Source organism: Saccopteryx bilineata, chromosome 5 (genome assembly GCF_036850765.1).
Source record: "Saccopteryx bilineata isolate mSacBil1 chromosome 5, mSacBil1_pri_phased_curated, whole genome shotgun sequence".
Lineage (NCBI taxonomy): Eukaryota > Metazoa > Chordata > Mammalia > Chiroptera > Emballonuridae > Saccopteryx > Saccopteryx bilineata.
The window spans coordinates 39,577,040-39,603,693 of record NC_089494.1 but is presented as its reverse complement, the minus strand read 5'-3'; the positions used below and the strand labels follow the sequence as shown (position 1 = coordinate 39,603,693).

The 26,654-nt window shown below is 39.7% G+C and overlaps 1 protein-coding gene across 7 annotated transcripts in view; it reads left to right on the top strand.

Annotated features, from left to right (window-relative positions):
• Positions 1-26,654, top strand: part of HECW2 (HECT, C2 and WW domain containing E3 ubiquitin protein ligase 2) — a 438,960-nt gene that overhangs the window by 231,347 nt on the left and 180,959 nt on the right. Inside the window, exon 1 of one of the 7 annotated variants that reach the window (XM_066232565.1) lies at positions 23,353-23,663. The exons of the other annotated variants lie outside the window; for them this stretch is intronic. Within the exon in view, the coding sequence (XP_066088662.1) occupies positions 23,657-23,663 (7 nt within the window). The 5' untranslated portion in view covers positions 23,353-23,656. Of the gene's footprint in view, positions 1-23,352; positions 23,664-26,654 lie in introns of those variants that run through there. 7 annotated transcript variants of the gene reach the window in all.

Here is a 26,654-nt window from a genome sequence, read left to right as displayed (position 1 = left end):
ATGTTAATTTCATGTGTACAACACAGTGATTAGATATTTATGTAACAAAGTGATCACCCCAGTAAGTAAGCTTATATATTTTGAAACAAGATATCTGGATTGAATCCCGGCCCTGCCTGTGTGCCTGTGGGCATATTACATAAATAATCCTTCTGCACCTCAGTTTCACCATCTATCATATAGTAATCATAATAATAGCATCTAAGCTGTAGAATTGCTGTTGGGATTAAATTATGTTTATTAAACACTAAGAATGCATGACAGATAATATGTATATAAATCTATATAGCTAATGAAAGTCATGAAAAAGTAAAAAAATCAGTCATTAGGAATAATCCTTTTTTATACAATTAGAATAACAAAATTGTATTTTAAGTAATGTCTCTTAAAATTCAGGCCCTTGCCAGTGGCTCAGTGGATAGAGCATCAGCCTGGCATATGGATATCCTAGGTTCGATTCCCAATTAGGGCACACAGGAGAAGCAGCCACCTGTTTCTCCCACTCTCCCTCTCCCTTTCTTTCCCTCTTCCCCTCCTGCAACCAGTGACTCGATTGGTTCAAGTGTGGCCTGTGCACTGAGGGTAGCTCTTTTGGAGTGCATCAGCTTTTGGCACTAAAAATAGCTTAATACTGGAGCATGGCCCCTGATGGGGTTGCCAGGTGGATCCCAGTCGTGGTGTATGTGGGAGTCTGCCTCACTATCTCCCCTCCTCTCAACCAAAAAAAAAAAAAAAAAAATTAGTGCTTATAAGCCCTGTGTAATTTAATTGAGGTGCTTGACCAGGAAGTTGCGCAATGGATAGAGCATTGACTTGAAGTTGCCGGCTTGAGCACAGGCTCATCCAGCTTGTGCGCGAGGCCACCAGCCTGAGCATGTGATCATAGACATGACCCTGTGGTTGCTGGCGTAAGCCCAAAGATTACTGGCTTGAAGCCCAAGGTTGCTGGCTTGAGCCCAAGTTCACTGGCTTGAGCAAGGGTCACTGGCTTAGCTGGAACCTCCCTGTCAAGGCATGTTTGAGAAAGCAGTCAATGAACAACTAAGGTGACACAACTATGAGTTGATGCTTCTCATCTTTCTCCCTTTCTTTCTGTCCCTCTCTCTGTCTCTCTCTCTTTCTAAAAAGAAAAAAAAAATTGAGTCATTGAGGGCTTTGAATTTGATAAAAATTATGTACTCTTCAATGACTTAAAATTTTTTCTTTATGATTATTCACAAGGTCATAGCAAGGAAGACAAATGCTCCAATTCAGCGTGTTATTCTCTTACCTACATCACCCACCACATATGCCTCAGTAGTCTCTCCTCTACATACTGATTTCAGGCTGAAATGCGGCCATAAGATTCTGAACCCTGGGGACATGTAAACATTCTCTCAAGGATGTATTTTTTACAAGAAGTTTTACATTTTGTGTTTTTGTTTTAGGGATATTCTTCCAAAGTGTTTAAGTATGTTCTGACTCATTTGGATCATTAACTTATAGCATTTGCTCTTATAATATTTGCCAGGGACCAGCACGGCGAGAAATTATGGGTCCTGAGAGAGAACAGTGCAGAATTAAGAAAATAGACTCATCGAGAAAAGAGGATGGGATCAGGAGGCCTCTTCAGTGCTGATGGCAATATCTGAGAGCTCATAGTCCCCAGTTTGCTTTATTATATAGCTGTATGCAAAGAAGAAAGTCTTTGATACAAAGTCATACATCTGAGGCAAAAACAGGAACTCTCTTAAGGCATAAACAGGAATCCCCCCACCATGCATAAGTGAAATCAACCAACATCTGAACAAACAAAGGGTGAGAGGAAGGGCATGTAAATTGCTTCCAGCAAGTTAAGCAAGCAAGTGAAGTGGGTGCAAATACTCAGCTTCATAGCCAATATGGAGGTGTGTGTGGAGGGGAGAACTTAGCCTTTTGCTAAGCCTCGAATTTACAAAGGCTCTTTGCTTCTTGCAGTCTACCACAGATATTATTGTCAGCAAGTAATATTGCTTTAATTGTCTGAGTTTATGAGAAAAGATAAAAGGTAGGTATACCACATAAATGATGCGCTTGTACCAAGTAAGGGCCAAAACAGAAGATTTCACAGTAGTTTTCGCAGAGAAAAATGAGAAGCACTGAGTCATCACCCAGTATCATGCATTATTTTCATGATCAACTCAAATTAACCTCTGCTTTAGTAATCAGCGTTAGTCTCAGTGTAGTTCCTTCAAAACACCATCCTCAATCACAGCAAATGAGCACTGTTAATTAGAATTTTGTTTTCTAGTTTTGTTTGTATTTAATAAATAATATTTTGTTTTATAACTTTGTCACTATTGGCATTTAGTTATATATCTGTACATTTACTATTATACTGAAAGTAACTTACCTGCTCTAGGAATCATGTCAGAATTTTTTTTTTAATTTATTTATTAAATTTAATGCAGTGACATTGATAAATCAGGGTACATATGTTGAGAGAAAACATCTCTAGATTATTTTGACATTTGATTGTGCTGTATACCCCTCCCCCAAAGTTAAATTGTCTTCTGTCACCTTCTATCTGGTTTTCTTTGTGCCCCTCCCCTCCCCCAACCCCTCCTTCTTCACCCCGTCCTTCATCCCCCCACCCCCCACCCCCAACCCCTGTTGCCATCACATTCTTGTTCATGTCTCTGAGTCTCATTTTTATGTCCCTTCTATGTATGGATTCATGTAGTTCTTAGGTTTTTTTCTGATTTACTTATTTCACTCCGTATAATGTTGTCAAGGTCCATCCATGTTATTGTAAAGGATCCGATGTCATCATTTCTTATGGCTGAGTAGTACTCCATAGTATATATGTACCAAAGCTTTTTAATCCATTCATCCTCTGACGGACACTTGGGTTGTTTCCAGATCTTTGCTATTGTGAACAATGCTGCCACAAACATGCGGGTGCATTTCTCCTTTTCGAGCCGTTCTATGTTGTCCTTGGGGTATATTCCTAAAAGTGGGATAGCTGGGTCAAAAGGCAGTTCGATTTTCAGTTTTTTGAGGAATCTCCATACTGTTTTCCACAGAGGCTGCACCAGTCTGCATTCCCACCAGCAGTGCAGGAGGGTTCCCTTTTCTCCACATCCTCGCCAGCACTTATTCTGTGTTGTTTTGTTGATGAGCGCCATTCTGACTGGTGTGAGGTGATATCTCATTGTGGTTTTAATTTGCATTTCTCTAATGATTAGTGATGTTGAGCATTTTTTCATATGCCTATTGGCCATCTGTATGTCCTCTTTGGAGAAGTGTCTATTCATCTCTTTTGCCCATTTTTGGATTGGATCGTTTGTCTTCCTGGTATTGAGATTTACGAGTTCTTTATAAATTTTGGTTATTAACCCCTTATCAGACGTATTGTCAAATATGTTCTCCCATTGTCTTTTTATTCTGTTCTTGTTGTCGTTAGCTGTGCAAAAGCTTTTTAGTTTGATATAGTCCCATTTGTTTATCCTTTTATTTCACTTCCCCATGGAGATAAATCATCAAATATATTGCTCCAAGAGATGTCCGAGAGCTTACTGCCTATGTTTTCTTCTAAGATGCTTATGGTTTCACGCCTTACATTTAAGTCTTTTATTCATTTTGAGTTTATTTTTGTGAGTGGTGTAAGCTGGTGATCTAGTTTCATTTTTTTGCAGGTAGCTGTCCAATTTTCCCAACACCATTTGTTAAAGAGGCTGTCTTTACTCCATTGTATTTCCTTGCCTCCTTTGTCAAATATCAGTTGTCCATAGAACTGTGGGTTTATTTCTGGGTTCTCTGTTCTGTTTCATTGATCTATATGCCTGTTCTTATGCCAGTACCAGGCTGTTTTGAGTACAATGACCTTGTAGTATAACTTGATATCAGGGAGTGTGATACCTCCCACTTTATTCTTCTTTTTTAAGATTGCTGAGGCTATTCATGTTCTCTTTTGGTTCCATATAAATTTTTGGAATATGTGTTCTATATCTTTGAAGTATGTCATTGGTATTTTAATTGGTATTGCATTGAACTTATAGATTGCTTTGGGTAATATAGACATTTTAATGATGTTTATTCTTCCTAACCATGAGCACGGTATATGCTTCCACTTGTTTGTATCTTCCTTGATTTCTTTTATCAATGCTTTGTAATTTTCGGAGTACAAGTCTTTAGTCTCCTTGGTTAAGTTTATTCCTAGGTACTTTATTTTTTTGGTTGTAATTGTGAAGGGGATTGTTTCCTTAATTTCTCTTTCTGGCTGTTCATTATTGGTGTATAAAAATGCCTCTGATTTCTGAGTATTGATTTTATATCCTGCCACTTTGCTGAATTCATTTATCAGGTCCAGTAGCTTTTTGACTGAGACTTTAGGGTTTTCTATATACAATATCATATCATCTGCAAATAATGATAGTTTTACTTCTTCTTTTCCCACTTGAATTCCTTTTATTTCTTCTTCTTGTCTGATAGCTGTGGCTAGGACTTCCAGGACCATGTTAAATAAGAGTGGTGAAAGGGCCACCCCTGCCTTGTTCCTGATCTTAAGGGTATTGCTTTTAATTTTTGCCCATTGAGTATGATGTTGGCTGTGGGTTTCTCATAGATGGCTTTTATCATGTTGAGGTATGTTCCCTGTATTCCCACTTTGCTGAGAGTTTTCATCATGAATGGGTGCTGGATTTTATCAAATGCTTTTTCTGCATCTATTGAAATTATCATATGGTTTTTCTCCTTCTTTTTGTTTATGTGATGAATCACATTGATTGATTTACGAATATTGTACCAGCCTTGCCTCCCCAGAATAAATCCCACTTGATCATGGTGTATGATTTTTTCCATATATTGTTGGATCCGGTTTGCTAATATTTTGTTTAAGATTTTAGCATCTATATTCATCAGAGATATTGGCCTATAATTTTCTTTCTTTGTGTTGTCTTTGCCTGGTTTTGGAATCAGAATTATGCTCGCCTCATAAAAGGAGCTTGGAAGTTTTCCTTCCTCTTGAATTTTTTGAAATAGTTTGAGAAGGATAGGAGTTAGTTCTTCTTTGAATATTTGGTAGAATTCCGTTGTGAAGCCATCGGGCCCCGGACTTTTCTTTGTTGGGAGTTTTTTGATAACTGTTTCGATCTCCTTTGTTGTAATCGGTCTGTTTAGGTTTTCTGATTCTTCCAGATTGATTTTTGGAAGATTGTATGTTTCAAGGAATTTGTCCATTTCATCTAGCTTGTCTAGTTTTTTGGCATACAGTTCTTCATAGTATTTTCTTACAATATTTTGTATTTCTGTTATATCAGGTGTTATTTCTCCTCTCTCATTTCTAATTTTATTTATTTGAGTCCTCTCTCTCTTTTTCTTGGTGAGTCTAGTTAAAGGTTCATCAATCTTGTTTACCTTTTCAAAGAACCAGCTCCTAGTTTCATTGATCTTCTGAATTGTTTCTTTAGCCTCTATGTCATTTATTTCTGCTCTGATCTTTATTATTTCCTTCCTTCTACTACATTTGGGCTTTACTTGCTGTTCTTTTTCTAATTCTTTTAGATGCAGGGTTAAGTTGTTTATGTGAGCTTTTTCTAGCTTCTGAAAGTGTGCCTGTAGTGCTATGAACTTCCCTCTCAGCACTGCTTTCGCTGTGTCCCATAAATTTTGAGTTGTTGTATGCTCATTGTCATTCGTTTCTAGGAAATTTTTAATTTCTTCTTTGATCTCATTCTTAATCCATTCATTATTTAACAACCTGCTATTTATTTTCCATGTGTTTGAGAATTTTTGAGCTTTTCTGCTGTGATTCATATCTAGTTTCATGCCGTTGTGATCAGAGAAAGTGCTTGATACGATTTCAGTCTTCTTAAATTTGTTGAGAGCACTTTTGTGCCCTAACATGTGGTCTATCCTAGAGAATGTACCGTGAGCACTTGAAAAGAATGTATATTCTGCTGCTTTAGGGTGAAAGGTTCTGAAGATATCTATTAAATCGTGTCAGAATTTTTATTTCTCTTTCTATAAGGGATCCAATACAGGGAATAAAAAGAATCAAATAAAAATTAGTTGTAGCCCTGCTACCATCTTCAGTATAATTTTAACTAATATTGAAGCCAGTTGCATTTGAACAATGTGATGTGATTATGCCAGCTACTTTAGTTGAGAAAGTAAACTATCTCTAATTTTTAATTTGATTAGAAATAATTGTGTTAAAATTATTTTATTATAGAGTATTTGTTGCCATGTTTGAATAACCATGTCCCTGGCTTGTTCCTTTCAGCCTTTCACTGTTCGGTGTGATGTTAGTTAGCTGTGCGTTTGTCATAAATGCTCCTCTTCCTAGTTTGTAAAGTATTTTTATCAGAAGGGTGTTGTATGGTTTCGCATGATTTTTGTTTGTTTGTTTTTGCATCAATTGAAATTAATGTGTGGTTTGGTCCCCATCATTCTATTACTGTGGTGATAGTGGTTTTTATCCTTTTTATACTGGAGGGCTGGTGAAAATAGGAGACTTATTTCAGGGACTGCTAAGGCAGAAATCATCACTCTGAGCATAAGTGAATTCAACTAAAATCACTGGGTCTGTAATCACACACACACACACACAAACAATTTTACCTGCCATTTCATGAAGTTTGGCATTCTCAAACCATCTTTAAGAATCTAAGGACTTGAGGTTAAGAAGGCTTATTTAAGGGTATAAAGCAAGATTACTCCTAATTATAAAGGGAAATATGCAGTTACCTCTTTTTAATCTTAACTTTTAAGGGACTTTACTATTTTGTCTTATTTAATCTTATATTTAATTTTATTTCAGTTTTAACTAAAGAATTAATGTTAGCTGTAGTACTCTAGCCCACTGGGAACTACCAGTGTCTCATGGAAAAAACCTACTCAAGACACAAACTGATGTCAAGAGGAAGAGGGGGAGGCCTGCCAAGGGAGGCAAAGAAGACCTCCTGAATCTCCTTCTCCCTCAGCTTTTATTGATCAGAAGCAGAACAGAGGTAACAGGATTATATGGGAGAGAGGCCAGGTGACAAGGGGAAAGAATGACTAATGGCCATTTTGCTGACATGGGAAAAGGGCTAATTTGGGTCAGTACATTCTTTTCTTTTGCTAAGTAACAGGCGCAAAGGAAGAGGTAATCTAGAACCTCTAGGCTAATTTTCTAAATCCCAATCACATGCATTTCTTGTGTCTGCACGGAGGTCACTCACTCACTTACAGTTTCTTGGTATTTGCATCCAAGAGACATTCACTCAGGGCTTTTAACTAAAAAGTTCCTCCAGCCAAGTCATAGAGGGTTCAAGGTTAGATGAATGATTCCCTACGGTTAGCCATGCCCTGCATTAAATGATACACCACTGGCAGTTTAGGGGAGCTCACGTCTTTATATCACACTAAGCCTCCAAATCATGGTCCACAGAAAGAACCTTAACATAAGATGTTGCCTTTTACTAATGACCCTTTCAGCCTCCTCTGGGTCCACTTTCTGGGAAACCCTTGCCCTCCTAGTAGGAGGTAAGTCTGCTTCCTGACTTCTCACAACTTCTCCTCTGCTTTTATTTATCAAGATATCAGGATCATTTCCTGACTATTAATAATCTGGAACGTGCCTCTTTATAATCCTTTGTTCTATGAAAACAAATGAACAGCTTGAACGTTCGATTATTGATTCATTTTTAGAGAGAATTTTGTATGGATACTTACGTTATTTTTCTATACTGATTTACTACTTGTTAACAGCCAAGGTGCCAAAGCATTATGATACGAAGATTAAAACTTAATTGAAACTGCTGTCATAGTTTGCATGGTCAGGAGGACATCTTGCACTTAATTGTTTTTTCAAGAGGTAGAATGACTTTGTGCTGAACTGATATTTAGAATCAGTGACATATGGGACTATGTTGGGCAGATAAAATATATTATGCTCACTTTGTTAAAGATGGCGCTGCCCACATGGAAGCCCGTTGCCCAGGTGATATTAATGTGTGTTGGGGTGGGCTGTGGGCAGGCAAGATGCTTGTAGCCTGGGGCTTGGTTTTAGGACTAAGCCTTTCCCACCCTTTTTGATGTGGGGTGGTGCAATCCCATCATGCCCCAGATAAGTGACTTTGTATTAGAGACTTCCCTATTTTGCATATTGGATTGAAGGTCTGGATTTCTACACTATAAAGTGAGACAGAATGGGAGCTTGCTCTCTCAGTTCCTGAGATTAGCATTAGAGAGCAGAGCAGAGAAAAGCCACATGGGGGAGGCCAGGAGAAGCAGCCAAGATGGCAGAGTGCTGAAGGAAAAGCCAGTTTGTGCAGAAAGAAAGAGATGGGGAACAGAGGTGAATAAGTCTGGTGAGCTAGAAACCTTTGATTCTAGGAAACTCGGACAAGTCAGTAGCTTTGTGAGCACTGAATGAGTGGGTTTTGGAGCCCAGTGTGTGTTTTTACTTGCCTGTCAGGTACAAGTTAGGATTAAAGATGATGGCCCATCAGTTTTTGGCTCCATTGTTTCATTACCATCTGTCCAAATCCAATGCGAACCTGCATGGGCCAGGCGGCTGTGATGGTGGCCTTGCATACTGGCTTTACAGACTATCACTGGAATTTGTGGTTGCAGAATAGTGTTTATAAAAGACTTTTGACTTCCCTGGGTATCATGCTTTAAGCAATTGTGCTTATTGAAAATGGCAGCTTGTAGAACTGAGAAATCCAATAGGAAAACCCCTAACATAATCTCAGTGGGTGACTGTGAGGAGAAGCACCTCTGAATGGTACAGTAAGAACCTCCTAAAGCCTGCTATTCTCACAAGCAGTGAGTACAGGGGAGAAATTTTCATACTTTTTCAGAATTCTGGTAATCAACTAAAGGGTTTTAAGCACCAGAAAAACATCTATTCAAGAAACAGGTTGAATTTTAATTAAAATAATGGGTTTCAGCTTTGTGGTGTTTGTTTTTTATTTTTGTATTTTTTTTTTCTGAAGCTAGAAACGGGGAGAGACAGTCAGACAGACTCCCGCATGCGCCCGACCGGGATCCACCCGGCACGCCCACCAGGGGCGACGCTCTGCACACCAGGGGGCGATGCTCTGCTTCTCCGGGGCGTCGCTCTGCCGAGACCAGAGCCTCTCTAGCACCTGGGGCAGAGGCCAAGGAGCCATCCCCAGCGCCCAGGCCATCTTTGCTCCAATGGAGCCTTGGCTGCGGGAGGGGAAGAGAGAGACAGAGAGGAAGGAAGGGGGTGGGGGTGGAGAAGCAAATGGGTGCTTCTCCTATGTGCCCTGGCCGGGAATCGAACCTGGGTCCTCCGCATGCCAGGCCGACGCTTTACCGGTGAGCCAACTGGCCATGGCCACTTTGTGGTGTTTTAACTTGCCTTATTTCTATACCTTTTTCCACAGCTCCACAATAGTTTTGAAAACCAACTAGCTTGTGACCAGGGCAGCTGAGAAAACCAGCAGCTGAACAGCCACTAACAGGGGCACGATGGGTTGTCAGCTCCCCCAAGCCTCATCCCTAGAGGATGGGCTCCACTTGATGTGTCTGCCAGCTTTTAGAAACTGCCCCATTCACAGGTCTAACCTTCGTTTTTTCTGACTCAGGGCTCGCTCAGCACAAACAGCCCTATCTCCAGGGCATCTGCCAGAAACAATCACTGGCAGTTGTTTAACATCACACCTGCCTGAGCACAAAAAGGGCTGACCAAAAACGTGTATGAGGACAAGAAGTTCGTAGGGGGCCATGAAAAACTTTGATATGTTCCTGGGACTCTAGAAGGCCACACCCATAGGCGTGGCCCAGGAAAAACCTGAACAGGTCCTCATTTCTTTTCTCCGGCCCACCTCGAAGCTCTACTCCAGTAGGAAGTGAAAGCAAAGGCAGAACTTGAGCCAACTTGGTTTTCAGTTGATTTAGGGATTAAATTATTGAAACATCCTTGGCCTGCTTATGAAATTTGAGCATTATCAAAGAGTAGTTTTTTACAGAGTTTGTTAACTCTTTTCTGTTTTCCCAAGAATGAAAAACTATTTTGTTTTTTTATCAGATTCTTTTTACTTCTCAGTATAATGTTGTTTAAATGTGTCTGTTCATTCTTAGTATTGCTTCAAATTTTTGCTTTCACAGTTGCTCCTAGGTACATAAATTTGGAGACCAGTAAGTTATGAAGTACTTCACCTTTATGTTTGAGACAACGTTTGAGGGAAATAAAAATCTAAAATAGAGAACCAGTTCTTATTCATTTAGTTGGAAATATGTATTGGTTGTTTACCAGCATTGGATAGTTTGTTAGGAGTCTGAAGATTAATAAAATACGGCCCTGGCCGGTTGGCTCAGCGGTAGAGCGTCGGCCTGGCGTGCGGGGGACCCGGGTTCGATTCCCAACCAGGGCACATAGGAGAAGCGCCCATTTGCTTCTCCACCCCCCCCTCCTTCCTCTCTGTCTCTCTCTTCCCCTCCCGCAGCCAAGGCTCCATTGGAGCAAAGATGGCCCGGGCGCTGGGGATGGCTCCTTGGCCTCTGCCCCAGGCGCTAGAGTGGCTGTGGTCGCGGCAGAGCAATGCCCTGGAGGGGCAGAGCATCACCCCCTGGTGGGCGTGCCGGGTGGATCCCGGTCGGGCGCATGCAGGAGTCTGTCTGACTGTCTCTCCCCGTTTCTAGCTTCAGAAAAAAAAAACAACGATTAATAAAATACCATTCTTATGTTAAAGAACACAGACTGCCACAGGGGACTGGACATGACAATGTGTCTTCGTGGACCACATTTTCTAACATTGACGTAAGACAAGATGTAAATATACGATAGATCACGTTTGATGGTACTTTGTATAGTAGCTAAAGCATAATGATACACAAGGGTTTTTTTTATTTTTAAGTAAAAATTGTTTTTCTGGTAGAGTTTATTCAAGTTTCTTTAAAGAGAAACTGAAAAGGATATCTGTGGCCATGGATGTTTACAATGGTTGATTGCACTGTGACTTCTGAGTATTTGTGTATGTGTGCGTGCCTGTGTTTCAGTAGGAATTAGAGAAGCCCTGAGATAGCCTGGGACTCTGAATTCTTTTGATATTTATGTTTGATTTAAATTGACATCATAATTCCGTTGGGAGCAGGTGTATTTTGGTTTGATGACTTGAGTACTTGAAGTTTTGAATACAAGTTAAAACCTACTCAAATTCAAACTAGTTTTCTTTTTTTTTTTTTAAGTGAGAGGAGGGGAGGCAGAGACAGACTCCTACATGCGCCCCCACTGGGATCCGCCCAGCACGCCCACTAGGGGGTGATGCTCTGCTCATCTGGGGCATTGCTCCATTGCTCAGCAACCAAACTCTACTTAGTGCCTGAGGTGGAGGCCATGGAGTCATCTTCAGTGTTTGGGGCCAGCTCACTCTGATTGAGCTATAGCTTCAAGAGGGGAAGAGAGAGAGAGAGAGAAAAGCGAGAGGGGGAGGGATGGAGAAGGAGACGGGTGCTTCTCCTGTGTGCCCTGACTGGGAATCGAACCCGGGACATTCACATGCCGGGCTAACACTCTACCACAGAGCCTGCTGGCCAGGGCTTCAAACTAGTTTTCATGTGACATCTCTTGCTTCCAATTTTATTTTTTCTATACCCTTACCAGATATATCCTGAATCTGTTTTGTCCTCTACAGAGGTGCCATTATGATGGATGATACTTGTATTTTTTAGTAGCTTGAGACAGTATGTAGTTAGCTACAAGGTCACTTTTTGGAGCAACTCCTCTTGATAAATAAAAACTCTTTTTGAATTGAGTACTTCATAAATTCATAATACAGTAAAAGTAATATTTTCAAGTTTCAGAATAGTTGATGATTAAAGATAGATTTGCAAGGGAAAAACAGAGGTCATAAAAAGATAGAAAAGAGCCGTCATGCTTCATTTTTTCTATATTACTATTTTGTATTTCTCTGTCACACTAAGCCAAATTTAAAACCTCTCTTTTCTGATTATTAAAGTAACGCAAGTTCATTATATACAAGTCGGAAAAAATGGAAATATATAAGGAACACTTAAGTCTTTCTGCCAAGCAATAATTACCGTGACTATTTTGATATATTCCTTTTACAATTTTATTTTTATAAATAGTATATGCATTATTAAACACAATTAAGTTCTTCTACATATGGCTCTGCAGTGTGTTTTTCCGCTTATTATATCATGAGCATTATGTATATCATTAAAAAGCATTTAGAGGCCCTGGCTGGTTGGCTCACCAGTAGAGCGTCAGCCCAGCATATGGAAGTCCCAGGTTCAATTCCCAGCCAGGGCACACAGGAGAAGCACCCATCTGTTTTTCTACCCTTCCCCTTCTCCTTCCTCTTTATCTCTCTCTTCCCCTCCTGCAGCCAAGGCTCCATTGGAGCAAAGTTGGCCTGGGCACTGAGGATGGCTCCATGGCCTCCACCTCAGGCACTTGAATGGCTCCGGCCCCAACAGAGCGAAGCCCCAGATGGACAGAGCATTGCCCCTTGGTGGACATGCCGGGTGGATCCCGGTCAGGCACATGTGGGAGTCTGTCTGACTGCCTCCCCGCTTCTCACTTCAGAAAAATACAAAAAAAATTTTTTTTTGGAAAAAAAATTATTTGGGAAAGTTGTGTGATGGCTGCATAATATCCTATAATATGGCTGTGCTATAATTTATCTACTCATTTATTTTTGGATACTCATATAGTTTCTAATTTAACCATTGAATTTATATAATTTTTAGTGGCATGTATTTTTAAGCGTGCATCTTATATATAATTTTTAGTGGCATGTATTTTTAAGCGTGCATCTTATTTTGCTTATTAAGCCATGGCAGTTAATTTTTTTTAATATGTAAAATAATCTTTTCTGGTGTTTCTGTCCTGCCTGCTGCCTCCTTGTGCTATTATCCCTAACTAAAGGAAGTTATTTTTGGTGAGTTTCTTTCTTTTTTTTTCTTTTTTTTTGTATTTTTTTGAAGTGAGAAGTGGGAAGGCAAAGACACAGACTTCCACATGTGCCTGACCAGTACCCAACCAGCATGCCCACTAGAGGGCAATGCTCTGCCCACCTGGGACATTGCTCCATTGCAACCAGAGCCATTTTAGTGCCTGAGGCAGAGGCCATGGAACCATCCTCAGCATCCAGGCCAACTCATTACAATGGAGCCTTTGTCTGCACAAGGGGAAGAGTGAAAGAGAGAGAGTGAGAAGGGGAGGGATGGAGAAACAGATGGAGGAAGTCTTCTAATTAAAAAAAACAATAGCTAGCTGTTGGGCAGGTAAAATATATTATGCTCACTTTGTTAAAGATGGTGCTGCCCACGTGGAAGCCCATTGCCCAGGTGATATTAATGTTGAGGGTGGGCTGTGGGCAGGCAGGATTCTTGTAACCTGGGGCCCTGAGTGCGGAGGATGGCTCCATGGCCTCTCCGTATCCAAGCAATGGAGCAACCCCTCCCTCACCTAGATGGGCAGAGCATTGCCCCTAGTGGGCTTGTTAGGTGGACCCTGGTTGGGGTGCATGCGGGAGTCTGTCTCTCTGCCTCCCCTCTTCCCACTGAATTTAAAACAACAAACAAAACAAAACAGCTTTTTTAAAAAGTTTGATTGAACTATTTATATATAAACTCTAAAACAGATCAGAAGATAAAATGACAAATCCTGATGATAGTAGTCTATAATGGAAATGCTTACAGAGCCTTAAATATAGCTGGACAGGGAAGGGTGGGAGCGAATCCAGTTGTTACAGCTTGTTCCAGGAAAGGCACTTGGATGAATGCCATCTACTCTTACAAAGACATCTTGAGATTTTGGTTTTGTCTGCTTCAATTAACCTTTCCCCAAAGGGATGGCTGAAACAAATGTAGATAGTACAATGAAGGAATTAACATAATTATAATTCCTTAAGGTAGCTGAAGAAAGGCAATTCTTTTTCTCCAAAGATAGTCAAGTAATTTCACTGAAAGTATGGATTTGAAGCCTGATTTAATCCTGTCAGATAACCTAGATCGGGTAACCCCAGGGGTCACTTCACCTGGCCAGCTTCCTGGTGGGACTTCACCTTCCTGGTGACCTATCATTAATCTCTTAGTGTATTTGTCTACAGAAATAAAATGCTGGAAACTTCTCACGATATTTCAGTGATTTAAGGTCTTCCCTCTTGAGAATAACAGCAACACTAACATCTGAGAGTTTACTGACAGATCCACTGTGCCAGGCACTGTGTGTCTACTTGTTATATGTAGCTTTACAATCCTCTCAAAATTGTGCTGGCCATGCAGTGTTATCCACATTTTGGAGATGAGGGAACTGAAATTTAAGGTGAATCATTTGGCCAAGGTCACACAGCTAATAACTGTCCATTTTAGCTGCAGAACCAATGCTATTTTATATTGCCTACAAGTTGTCAGAGAACTCTTAGTCATATAATTAACTGACTGAATGAGAAAATGTCTTAAATTGGATTCTAAAATGTTAAAAAAAAAATTTAGTGTATGACAATTTATAATAAGTTTTAAGCATCATAGAATGAACTTGGATATTAAATTTGACTTTTTTTCTCCTTTAAAAAGGGGACACAATAATGTAGAGGGGGAAATTCCTCATTTTTCATTCATCCTGGCTAGAGATCTTGGCAGCTAGGAGTGCAGCTACTATTCTTGTGTGTACACGCATACTCCCAGGTTCTCAGTTCCTTACCTTTTATAAACACCATGTTTAACTTGGAAGGGGAAAAGTTATTCTTGGCAGTACTGAGAGCAAAAGTAACAACTGCCAGCTCCTACCAAGGGATATCTGAGGCAGGAATTGTAAGACTGTGTCTAGAATTTAATACTATTTAGAATGCAGATCTTCAATAAAGGAGGCAATTATTACTTAGAGTTTGCTAGGAGACAGGAAAACTGCAAAATGAGATCCGTGTCCCATTTACTTATGGCTGGATTAATTTACACATGGGCTTCTTATGACGGTTGTCATTGCCAAATATCATGAAAATCTTTAGACAGTTGATAGGGACCTTGTTCTAAGATGACCGTTAAAAGCCTGCTCTTTGAGAACAGCCTGAAACAAGAATTACATGTCAGCAAAGATGCGGAGATAAGTGATAGATGCCCGATGTATATCCTAAAGTGATAAAGTTTATCATTGAATCCTCAAATATACTGCTCACAAAAATTAAGAGGATATTTTTAAATGAATGTGAAGCGATAAAATATCCCCTAATTTTTTGAGCGGTATATTAAAACTCAAGGGTCTCTTTGAAAGTTTAATAAGTGAAACAAGTGCTTTTTTTTTAGCTGTTGAAAGTGAACTCAGGAAATTTTTACTAAAATGTTATTTTAAAAGGTGGTACAAGTTACAAAAAAGTTAATTGATTCATACACACACACACACACACAAACATACATTGGTGTATTGCTGAGAGATTCAGACTGAGTTATTGTGAGAAGCTAACAACACTGGTTAACAATTTTTTTTTTCATTTTCTGTTGCATGAGGTTTTAGAACTGTTTCTATATATTTCTGCATTGCTGATTCCAAATCTGAAATCCTTTTTTTTTTGGTGCATCCTCTAGTTTTTATGAAATTTTAATTTCTTTTTGTTACAGTTAATGGCATGCATTGGTTTTTAAATTGGAGTTAAAGGGCAATGACTCTTGGACTGAACATAACCACAAGGCAATTAATGTTTTACAAACATCACTTTTACATAATTGTAGTTGTTTTTATGTGAAAAATTATTATCTGCTAAAAACACCCTCTTATTTTGCTTTAAGATTGAATCATGGCTTCTTCAAGTAGGCATAAATGTAAGAATAGGCCTGACACCTTCTGTTATATATGTGGCTGTTACACACTTCAACGTCAATGGTGCAATATTTCATCATTTGTGATACGTGCATATATTGCCTATTTTCAAGTTCCCCTTGGCGATCAAGACAAGAATTGGGCTCCTCACATTGTGTGTCATAATGTGAAGAAATGCTTTGTGACTGGACAAAAAGAAAATGCAAAGGAATGCCTTTTGGTACTCCCATGGTTTGGCATGAACCTAAGGACCACAGAAGTGACTGTTATTTCTGTCTGATCCATACAAAGAACATCCGCACGAAGAAATGGCATATGATCGCATATCCTAATATTCCTTCAGCAATATGACCTATCCCACACTCTGAGACACTCCCAGTTCCAGTTTTCAATGGTTTTATTTCTTCTAAGGACAAAGAAAGTGAACATGGTGATCAAGTGTATTTTGATAAGATGCATGAGGAAATGGTTGTAGAATCTGAAGGGTCTTCTTCTGATGCCAAGCAGCCATTAACCTCTCAGCAGTTTAGCCAACCTGAATTGAATGATTTAGTAACAATGATGTAAAAATTGTCCTTTAATTACTGAAGTATGAGGAGAATAACTGGATCATTTGTGTGGATTTTAAAATGGTAAATTTCCTGCTAGGTCAACAGAGAGGTTTCACGAAGTATCCTTGCTTTCTGTGTTTGTGGGACAGCCAAGCTCGAGAGACACACTGGACACAGAAGGAGTGGCCAAAGCATGAAGCTCTGGAAGTAGGGATGCAAAATATTGTGAATGAACCTGTAGTTAATCAAAACCGGATCATTTTTTCCCCACTTCAGATCCAACTTAGCTTAATGAAGCAGTTTGTTCAAGCTTTGAATAGAGAAAGTGAATGCTTTCAACATATTATTTCTGCTTTTCCTGCCTTGTCTTTCAAGAAGATAAAAACAGGTGTATTTGATGGACCTCAAATTCGAACCCTTATATGTGACGAAGAATTTGCCAGGAAGATAATAAGGAGGAGAAAGCAGCATGACAGTCTTTTGTGGCAGTTACAAAGAACTTCCTTGGCAACTAAAAAGCAGAAAACTATGAACTTCTGGCTGAAAGGATGCTGTAGGCTTTCCACAACATTGGATGTAACATGAGCATTAAGATTCACTTCCTGAACAGTCACCTCTATACGTTTCCGAAAATCTTAGAGCTGTTAGTGATGAGCAGACTACTGATGGAGCATCAAACGAGATTGTCCTCAACAAATACACAAATGCAAGAGCTACAACCGCAAATTTTTGCCTGAATAGAATTTAAATAAGTTTTGTGCAAATTTTATGATGAAAATAAAGTGTTTTAATATGTTCTACTTCGAAATTGTAGACAAATTCTGATGCAATCATATCTTTTTGTGTATTAGTGTATTTACTGCATTATATAAGTTATTCTCTTTTCACAAAGATGATGCCCAAGAAGACATTCTACTTCATTATATTAAACTAAATGTTGAAAATTTTACAATAAGATGAAAACCTAAAATCTTGAGTTGCAAAAAAAACTGTAGCTTACAGAGAAAAAACTAATGTCAGATTTGAGATCAGCACACTTGAATTAGGGAAGGACAAGTGTTTTTGTGGATGCAACAAAATTTTGTTCCCCAGTGTAATATTTGTTCAACATTCATTCAGTCAATCCTTTCAGTCCCCTAACCTTTTGAGATAACATCACAGTAAGTCAAGTTTGTATCCAATCCAGGGTAGGAGGCTCACTGGACTAACCAAGCATGGCTGGAGTCTCCAGCTGGAGCCCACGAATGCTTCTCAAGTCACGTATTACCATTCAAATTCATCATAGACACTGATCTTTCGTAAAACAAAATAAAAACCAACTATTACTAGAATTAAATGAAATAAAAAACAAGATCTATAAAATATGAGCCTACACCTTTGCTATTAGATTGAACAGATTTAAAATTACTTTGACAAATGTCTATAACATGTTTCTAAAGCCTTCCACTCAATTTCCATTCTATGTCAGATCATTAATAGCCATCTCGTGGCCTGGGGCTGCTCCATGGCCCATATCTTGAGGAGCATTGTTCTAGCCTGAAATACAGATGAAAACTCTTGTCTCATGTTAGTGTCTCTTCCTGTCTTTATTTTTCTTGTACTTGCTTCTTATTATACTTATAATTTTAATGAATTGGAAATGAGAATTGTTAGGGGAGCGAACACTGCAAAGATACAAAGCTGTCTCTCTGTCTGTCTCTCTCTCTTTTTGAGTTCTCAAATAAAACAAACTTGCAAAATAAAATGTGACATTCGCATACATGTACGTTAATGTATGGCCTATTAGATTTTGAGAAGGCCCGTGTCTCTTAAAGTATGGTATAAGGACCACCTGTATCAGAATTAGCTGGGGTAATTGTTTAAAAGTGCTGACTCTTAAGACCCTATAGAATCAGAGTTGCTGTGGTTTGCTCTGTGGGGTCTGAATTTTAAACACGAGTCTCCCCACATGATTCGAATACACAATAGAATTTGAGCACCAGTTCTTCAGGGTTGGGAATCTGTGTATTTGATCCTGCATCGTGCACTACTGGAGTATATCCTAAATGCCGACGCTGAACGTGTTCACTCATGTGACAGTATTGAAGTCTCTGCATCTGTGCATTCAGCAGAGTCTCCAGGATATACAGTCGTTGCTATCTCAGCCGTATGTGTTACTGGAAAAAGGTAATGTTCTTATTTTACAGACAGAAACAAAGACCACACTCACACAAATAAAAGAATTTTACATCCTCCTCTATTGATTGCATTTTATTTTCAGGGTTTACATGTTTAAAACCTATTCTTAAATTCACTCTGCTTTACAATAATGTACTTTTATTTGTAGTAAAATTTAGTATTGCCACAGAACCCATTAACCATGCAATTAAAGTTATGAATTGAATGAGGGAGGTATGATTGTATATAAACCACCTTAATATTTCACTGTAAAGCACTTGTCTTTATATTAATATAGGGTTAATACAGAACTTACTGATAAGGAAAAATATTGCATTCTTACATGTTAATATGAAATTCACCCATCAAGAAAAACATTATATTCTTAGAGCTTCAACATACATATTAGTCAAAGAAAGGAGACACTGTGTAGCTATGTCTTTGATTCTGGAGTGGAAATTACTGGAAGGAGAGGAACCACATTTATTCTTACTCACGTGTGCCCTGCAGAGATTGGCACCTTACATCTGCTTGTGTGTATTGGTGTGTTAGAAAATTTTAAAAAGTGATGGTCATTTATTCTTATGTGTGGAATCAATGAATCACAATCCCAATATTTTGGCTAGAATGAACATCAATAAAAGGATTTTCTAATCCACTGGAAATGAGATAATCAGTCCTTTGGGGTCTTTCCTCCAAAGGATAATGAAAACTTCCCGGATAAAACTGCAAAACCCTAAGAAAGTAAATGTCCATATTTACTTTTACTGAACCACAAAAATGTTGTTGTTGTCAAGTTGTGCTGACTCCTGGAAAAACTTCCTCTGCAGTTTTCAACCTTGACACTGTGTGCCTGTGGCCAAGTTACTAGACCTCACCAAACTGTTTCCTTGTCTTGGGGATAATAACACCCTTCCAAGTTGTTGTGAGAATTCTATTCATTCATGATTCTGAAATACTAAACACGGTCTTGGCTCTTGGTGAATGGTAGTTAGCTATTGTTGGGGGAAGTTGTATAGCAGCGGGGAATGTGTGGACAAGCTAACTCATACAGAAATTTGAAATTCAGCTAGTTTCTTGCTATGGTATCTTATGCGAGCAAGTTATTCAATCTTTCTGTCCTTCAGATTTCTTAATTTGTGAAGCGGGGATTGTAATAACTGTGCCAGAAGGTTACCCTGAGGATTAAGGGAGGGGATGTGAATACATACTTCCAGTGCCTGGAATGTAGTAAGTTTTTAATAGGTAATAGATGATAACTATTATTATTTTTATTAAATTTGATTGCCCACACATTCTAAGCCAGTTTTTTTAAAAAACAAACACATATTCCCTGTGCATGTGTCTATTTGGTCTTAATTGAGGTCCTCCCCTTGATCTTGTAGCAGCTGTCTCATTTTTGACATATTTTCAAAATTGCTTTCTAATTTACACACAAACTGATGTATATTTCCGTTGGAAGTTTTGAGGAATCTGAAAACACAGTGGTAATGAAATAAGCATTCATCTGGCCTCTCTATGAACACAATATCAGCGGAAAAAGCAGCCAATAAAAATTGGGGCAGATAAGCAGACACTTGCCACAAAACCTAAATAATGCATGTGAGTGATGTCAGACTTAGAGGCATGCAAAATGCATAAACACAAAGGAAATTTATGGTGGGCTTTTCAGGAAAAGGGTTGTTCCTCCCTGATGTGCTGACCTTGATTCTTCTTTGTGTTTTTTGGTACCAGCATAAACTGTTGCATTTTTTCATTGTCCATTTGTAGTATAATCTAAGAATATGTCTTTGCTCTTCTCTGCTTTGCTCTTAGTAAGTATTCTGTGAGCCTTGGGAATAAGCTACTTAAGTTAAGTGATCTCTTTAATTTTCTATGATTAATCTTTTCAGCGTCCACAGATCACAGTTCTACTCCCAAGCATCCTTGCTAGATCGATAGCTTAGAATGTTAAGAACTGTGATAATCAATTGGGCTTTCAGAGGAGACCTTATGGGAATGGGGAAATTTTTCATTCCCTATTTTTAAGCCTCCATTCTCTCCCTATCCACAGCAGCTTAAAACTTCTAGTCTGTTCTTTACTGGCCTCATCTCTCCATTTCCTCCGTGCTCTCGTCCCACTGGCCTTCCTTCAGTCTTTGGAAGTACCGTACTGCCTCCCAGCATGCGTCCTCTGCACAGCTCCTCTGTATGGAATATTACCCTTTCCTCTTCCCTCCTCTTCTGCTCAACTCCCAGTCACCCTTCCCAGTTCGGTTCACACTCTGATTCCCTGAGGGAGCTTTCTCTGATTCTCTGACCTGGGTCATGCCGGCAGCTCGACTGTTCCTTTACAACAGACTCTTCTTCTTTGTAACATGTGTCAAAACAGTAACTAAAGAGTTTATTTTATATCTGTTATTCAGTGTTGTTTTTTTTTCTCTCTCTCTCTCTCTAAAATAGAAGCTCTGTGCAAGAAAGAGCAGAGGCTATGTTTGTCTTGCTCACAATGACCTCCCAGCGCCTAATACCATAGGAAGTGAAAATGCTAAGGTGTTATGTGAATGCAACATTAGTATTATTGTGCTTCCCTATATTGTTTGTAATCATTGTTTTTCTATTTTGGACTTTTTTCCCCAGAGAGGTGTGGTTTTGGAAAGAGGGAAAATAGCATGTGTAAATTTTGAGGTTTGACACTATGCTTCTCTGGCACTAGTACCTTCTCAAGCCGATAGTTGACTGGGATCGAGAAGGTACTGGCTGAATGGCCTGTGTTTAAGAAATACCATCCCCATGAGAGGATATGTGAGTATGATGGCCTTAAGTCTAAGCTCCAACATATATCTAACCTCCCTTCAGTCTGTAAGTTCCTTTCTTGATCAACTGGGAAATCTCATTCCATTATGACAATGGCTTATGCTGTGGGGAAGCAGGTTTTCTTTACACGGGAAAATAGCCTGTTCATCATACATAAACATCAGTGACATGTGAGTGGGCCAGGACCTAGAGCTCAGCTAAAGTGGTGTATCTGGAAAATGTTACAGTATCTGGAAGGCAAAGAATCATGGGTTGGAGGGCCGGAGTGGTATCAGGTGGGGTCCAGAGACATCGCGGTGAGTGGCAGTAATGGCTGCACTGGGACCGGAGTGTGTGAGTTTCTCTACAAGGAGAGTCTGATGGTCCACAGTTAGGAGGTAGGCAAGAGTTCAGATTATACACTTTCTTTGAGGATGAAAACAGAGAAGCTGAGATTGTTGAGAAGTCTATTGTTCATAGGCTGTAGTCATCTTTGATGCCAACGAATTGTGCTTTCTAGATTTATTTTTCCTAATCTTCTAATGTGAATGAGGCCACTGTGGGCTCATTGAACAACCTGTGAATTAGTGAGGTCGCTGGCATTTTCACAGCATTATTTTAGGGAGGCAGCTTGTTATAAATGAGTGTGGGCTTGAGTCTTGTTCAGATCTAATTTTATTTATTTATTTTATTCATTTTAGAGAGAGGAGAGAGAGAGAGACAGAGAGAGAAGGGGGAGGAGCAGAAAGCATCAACTCCCATATGTGCCTTGACTAGGCAAGCCCAGGGTTTTGAACCGGCAACCTCAGCGTTTCCAGGTCGATGCTTTACCCACTGCACCAACATAGGTCAGGCAAGATCTAATTTAAAATCCTGACTGTTGTCACTTCCTTTCTGTAAGCCTCAGTTTCCTCTTCTGTAACATGGGCCCAATAGCACTACAGACCTCAGCCTTATAGCACAGTGAGACTCATTAGAGATTAAAGCATCTATTACGTGTCCCTGGTACTTAGTAGGCATTTTGTACATGCTTGCTCTTATTGTTATTTGCTGGGACACACCCAAAGATCAGCAGTGTTTTGTTCTGAGACTCAGTTGGGTTTGCATGTCCGAAAGGGGCCTGGTCAGGGTGGTGACTCTGGAGTTCCAGGCTGGCTGTGTTCACTCAGTCTATTCCAGAAGCAGCCCGAAGCTCTGTGGTCCCTTGTAGCTTCATGTCCAACTGTGTCTGGGTTGAGGAGATAGAAGGGAAAAAATTGCAGTCACCAAATGTAGTGTGAAGCTCAGGTCCGGTCTGCCTTTCTACAGCAGAAGCATATGACAGATGAGGATATCTCCTCTTGCTTTCCTGGAAGTTTGCTAGAAAGATAGGGTCTTGCAGCCTGTGGTTGCACGTGCCCATCAACCAGCCTGTCATTGCACGCGCCCATCAACCAGCACTTAAACGTGGCTGTGACCACCCTGGGTGAGTCAACAGCGTCAGGCGGCCCCTTTCCCCGTTAATGAACAATTCATTTGAACCGGGGATAACCAACCTCTTCCCAACATAAGCCAAGAGCACCAGCGAGATTGATGACTGTATTTATTTATGCATGAAAAGTCAGATCTAAAAATAACTTCTGGATTGATAACCACAATTTTGGTTTTTCATTAAAGCCAAGTGGTGTTTGAAAGAGTTTCATTCCTTTTTTTATGGTTTGAAATCACAAGTCCGCAAACTATTCAGGATTGGTTAGGGTACTGTATGCTTATCCCAGTAAAGTGAATGAATGTTATATCTGATTAATGGACCCAGGAAATTAGCGTTCCATGATAGCGACCACTCCATTCTGAGTAATCAAACAGAAAGTTCTCCTCTGTGTGATAACAGTCAGCTTGTTGACATCAGTCCACTCTGTGTGTGTGTGTGTATGTGTATACACATAACTCATTCTTTGGAATTCTCCCATGGAAAAGCACAGGAAGGAAGCTGAGGGGAGGATGGGGCGATTGCATCCTGTACCCTTTACAGGGGTGTGGTCACAACTGCCTCCGCTGAAGGGACGCTGATATGTTATGTTTTTTTCACTTAGGATGCCTGAGCAATGATAAGTCTTAATGAAAAGCAGGAGTGGCCCTTAGTGTTGTTCTTGGCGGGGCTGGAGGCTCCTGAGAGAGGTCTCCTCGAATCCCACCTAGTATTTTATTTCTAGAACTTTGGGGGAAGAGGAAGAGAAGCAGGAGCGTCAGTGAAGTGGACCAGCCCAGCTCTCAAAGCCACGTTAGGACTCCAGACCCACGTTGGCCACTCTTGTCAGTGAAATGGCCAGTGGGCAGGCCAGGTACATGATTTTAAGGAGAATGAAACATGTTTCTTCGTATCATTTGAAATGATGGAGTCCACTCTGGCAAAGGGAGAAAGAAACTCTCTGGGATTATGCGAGGTAAGGTAATAGAAAGTGCTGTGCAATGAATTACACTGTCACCTGATTTCAGGGTCTAACCGTTTGGGATTTACAGTTCTCTTTGCCTTTCTCTTTCTAGTGTTCTTAAATGCGGTCTTCTCTCAGCTTGGTTAGGGACAGTTATTAACTTACTATGCATTGCATTGATCACATTTAATCACTTGACAATTCAACACAGAAGATCAGTTCTGGGATTAAAGACATAAAAGTTGAACAAATAATTATGCAGGCTTCTCATTGTGAGTTTCTAGAGTCCCACTGCTTTTAAATGAATAACTTTACTGTGATGTTCAGCACAGATTCTACAAGAATGCTTTCGAAAATGGCATTTGATTGTGTCTAAATAGATTTCATGACAGGTTATCCACCTCCAGAAAAATGTTTTTGATGGGTTTTAAAACTCTTCTTAGGGAATGAGATATTAGAAGAAATGTATTGTAATGTAATGTTTATATGAACAAGTATTCATAAATAGTCACATTCTAGAGGCTGTTGATTTAGCAACAGTCTTACAACAAGACTTTAACTTGAGAATAAAACTGTGTCTTTTGAAAAAGGTTGTCTTGTGGCCACTGTGGCAAACTGGCCCAGTTTTCTGTAGGCCTTCTGAATCTGGTTTAATTAATTGTTTAAAAACTGGAATGAATGAAAGACAAATTTTCAGTTCTATTCTAATTCTTTACAAATAATTTTCCAAATGAAATTTTTTTTGGCTATAAAATACCAATCAGTGGTTCTCAAGGGGATTGGGAATGTAATTTTTTAAAATTGTCCTGTAGGATTCAACTGGCACATAGGGCCTTAGAACCAGGAATGGCAACGTTCCTATAACGCATTGGACAGACCTTCACAAAGAATTACCTGCTAGAATGCCAGCAGCACCCTCATTGAGCAACACTGATACATGCTTAGTTTAATGAAAAATAAGTTTTATTATTTAGTAAAGATTCAGGTGAGCAATCTAATCTCTGGGAAGGTCATTTATATTCTGATTAAGCTGCTTTGGGGAGGACCCATAGGGAGCAGCACATCTGCAAAATTATTCTTTAGGGTCAGTAACAATGACTGTTCCAGAAAAGTTGCCCCCACCTACTTCTAATGAATATTTTCAGACCTAATTGGATTAACTCCAGCAAAGTTAGCTATTGCATTTCTTGAGCCATATAGTATGAGCTAAGATCACAGGAGTAATTTAGCCCTACCCAAGGGATGTTTTTGTGCTAAACATTATATTTTATAATGATTGTACATTTCTCAGAATCTGCAGCTGTTGTGTGTAATGTAAAAGTAACATTCTGAGGGGTCTAGAGGTTGCTTACACTTCACTTAGTATTGAAAGGGCTTATCTCTGAGTGAGAGCTGAGTGCATGCATAGTATATTAAAAAAATAATTTAAGGGAAGGAAAGAGGCTATGTAATCAGCACATTGTCTTTCCTGGAAACTTTTTACACTACAGTGCTAAGACAGTTTCCCTAGTTAAACACTGTATCCAAAGTCCCAGCTTTATTGAATGAGAAGGTGAGGGCACCCCTGCCTAAGTGTTTATTAAGCCAGGCTTACAGCTCATTGACAGAATTTTAAGTGTTGAGTAATCTTCCATCCAAGATCAGGGCAGTGTGGAGATACTGTGTCTGAGAGACTGTGCTGTGCTATGTGTGTAATGGCATCACCAGCTTGTACTGTACACAGCCTGCACTTTTGTTGTCTGGCCATTTAGCATCTATTTTTTTTTTTTTTCTGAAGTTAGAAGTGGGGAGGCAGTCAGACAGACTCCTGAATGCACCCGACAGGGATCCACCCGGCATGCCCACCAAGGGGCGATGCTCTGCCCATCTGGGCTGTTGCTCCGTTGCAACCAGAGCCATTCTAGCACCTGAGGTGGAGGCCATGGAGCCGTCCTCAGTGCCTGGTCCAACTTTGCTCCAGTGGATCCTTGGCTGTGAGAGGGGAAGAGAGAGACAGAGAGGAAGGAGAGAGGGAGGGTTGGAGAAGCAGATGGGTGCTTCTCCTGTGTGCCCTGGCTGGGAATTGAACCCAGGACTTCCACACACCAGGCCGATGCTCTACCACTGAACCAACTGGCCAGAGCCCATTTAGCATCTTTTGCTTAAGAAACAGTCTCCAAAAAGATATAAATAAGTATTTTTTATTTTAATTTATCTATATTTATAAGAAATTAGAATCAAATAAATTACTTTAAATAAATTTACAAAGTAAAAATTAGCAAAATAAAGTTAAGGAATTGTGCTTTTGAGTACAGTATTTTAAAAATGTAGATAGCTCCCTTTGAAAGGAGGATGAAATGGATTGAAAAATTTCCAGAACCCTCATGGTTAACTGTTAATATATTCCAGGTTTAAATACTGTACCAGGTATTCCTCACAACTTTCTGAGCTAGGTGCTGTTATCATTTTATAGAATAAAGAAATGGAGCCTCTGCAGTTTTAAGACCCCTCCAAGGTCATAAATCCCATAAATAGGAGAAATAAAGTTTAAACTGAGGTCTGCTGTTTCTTGAAGTTCTGGGATCTTACGGTCACCTAGTGGACGCAGGCTGGCAATATCATTACTAAGCGGTGCCTTAATTTCATAGCATCTATAATACATGATATATGCCTTCACACAGAAAGCAGACTTCTACTGATGATTAAAGAGCCTGTATGGACTAATGCCAGTGATGTAGTAAATATGTTTCATTAAGTGTTTCATAGAATTATAAGGAATGGAGAATTGGACCATTATACACACTGCTCACAAAAAATTAGGGGATATTTTATTGCTTTATATTCATTTTGAAATATCCCCTAATTTTTGTAAGCAGTGCATTTTGACTGATTACAGTTGAGTGTGGGAAAGTCAGACTCTCAGGAGTTGTTTGACTCAAGAGTGGGAGAAGAGCGTGGTGGACCTACAGGATGATGGTTTGATTGGACCGAGCTGGGAGGTGGATGAGTCACCTCTCAGCATCA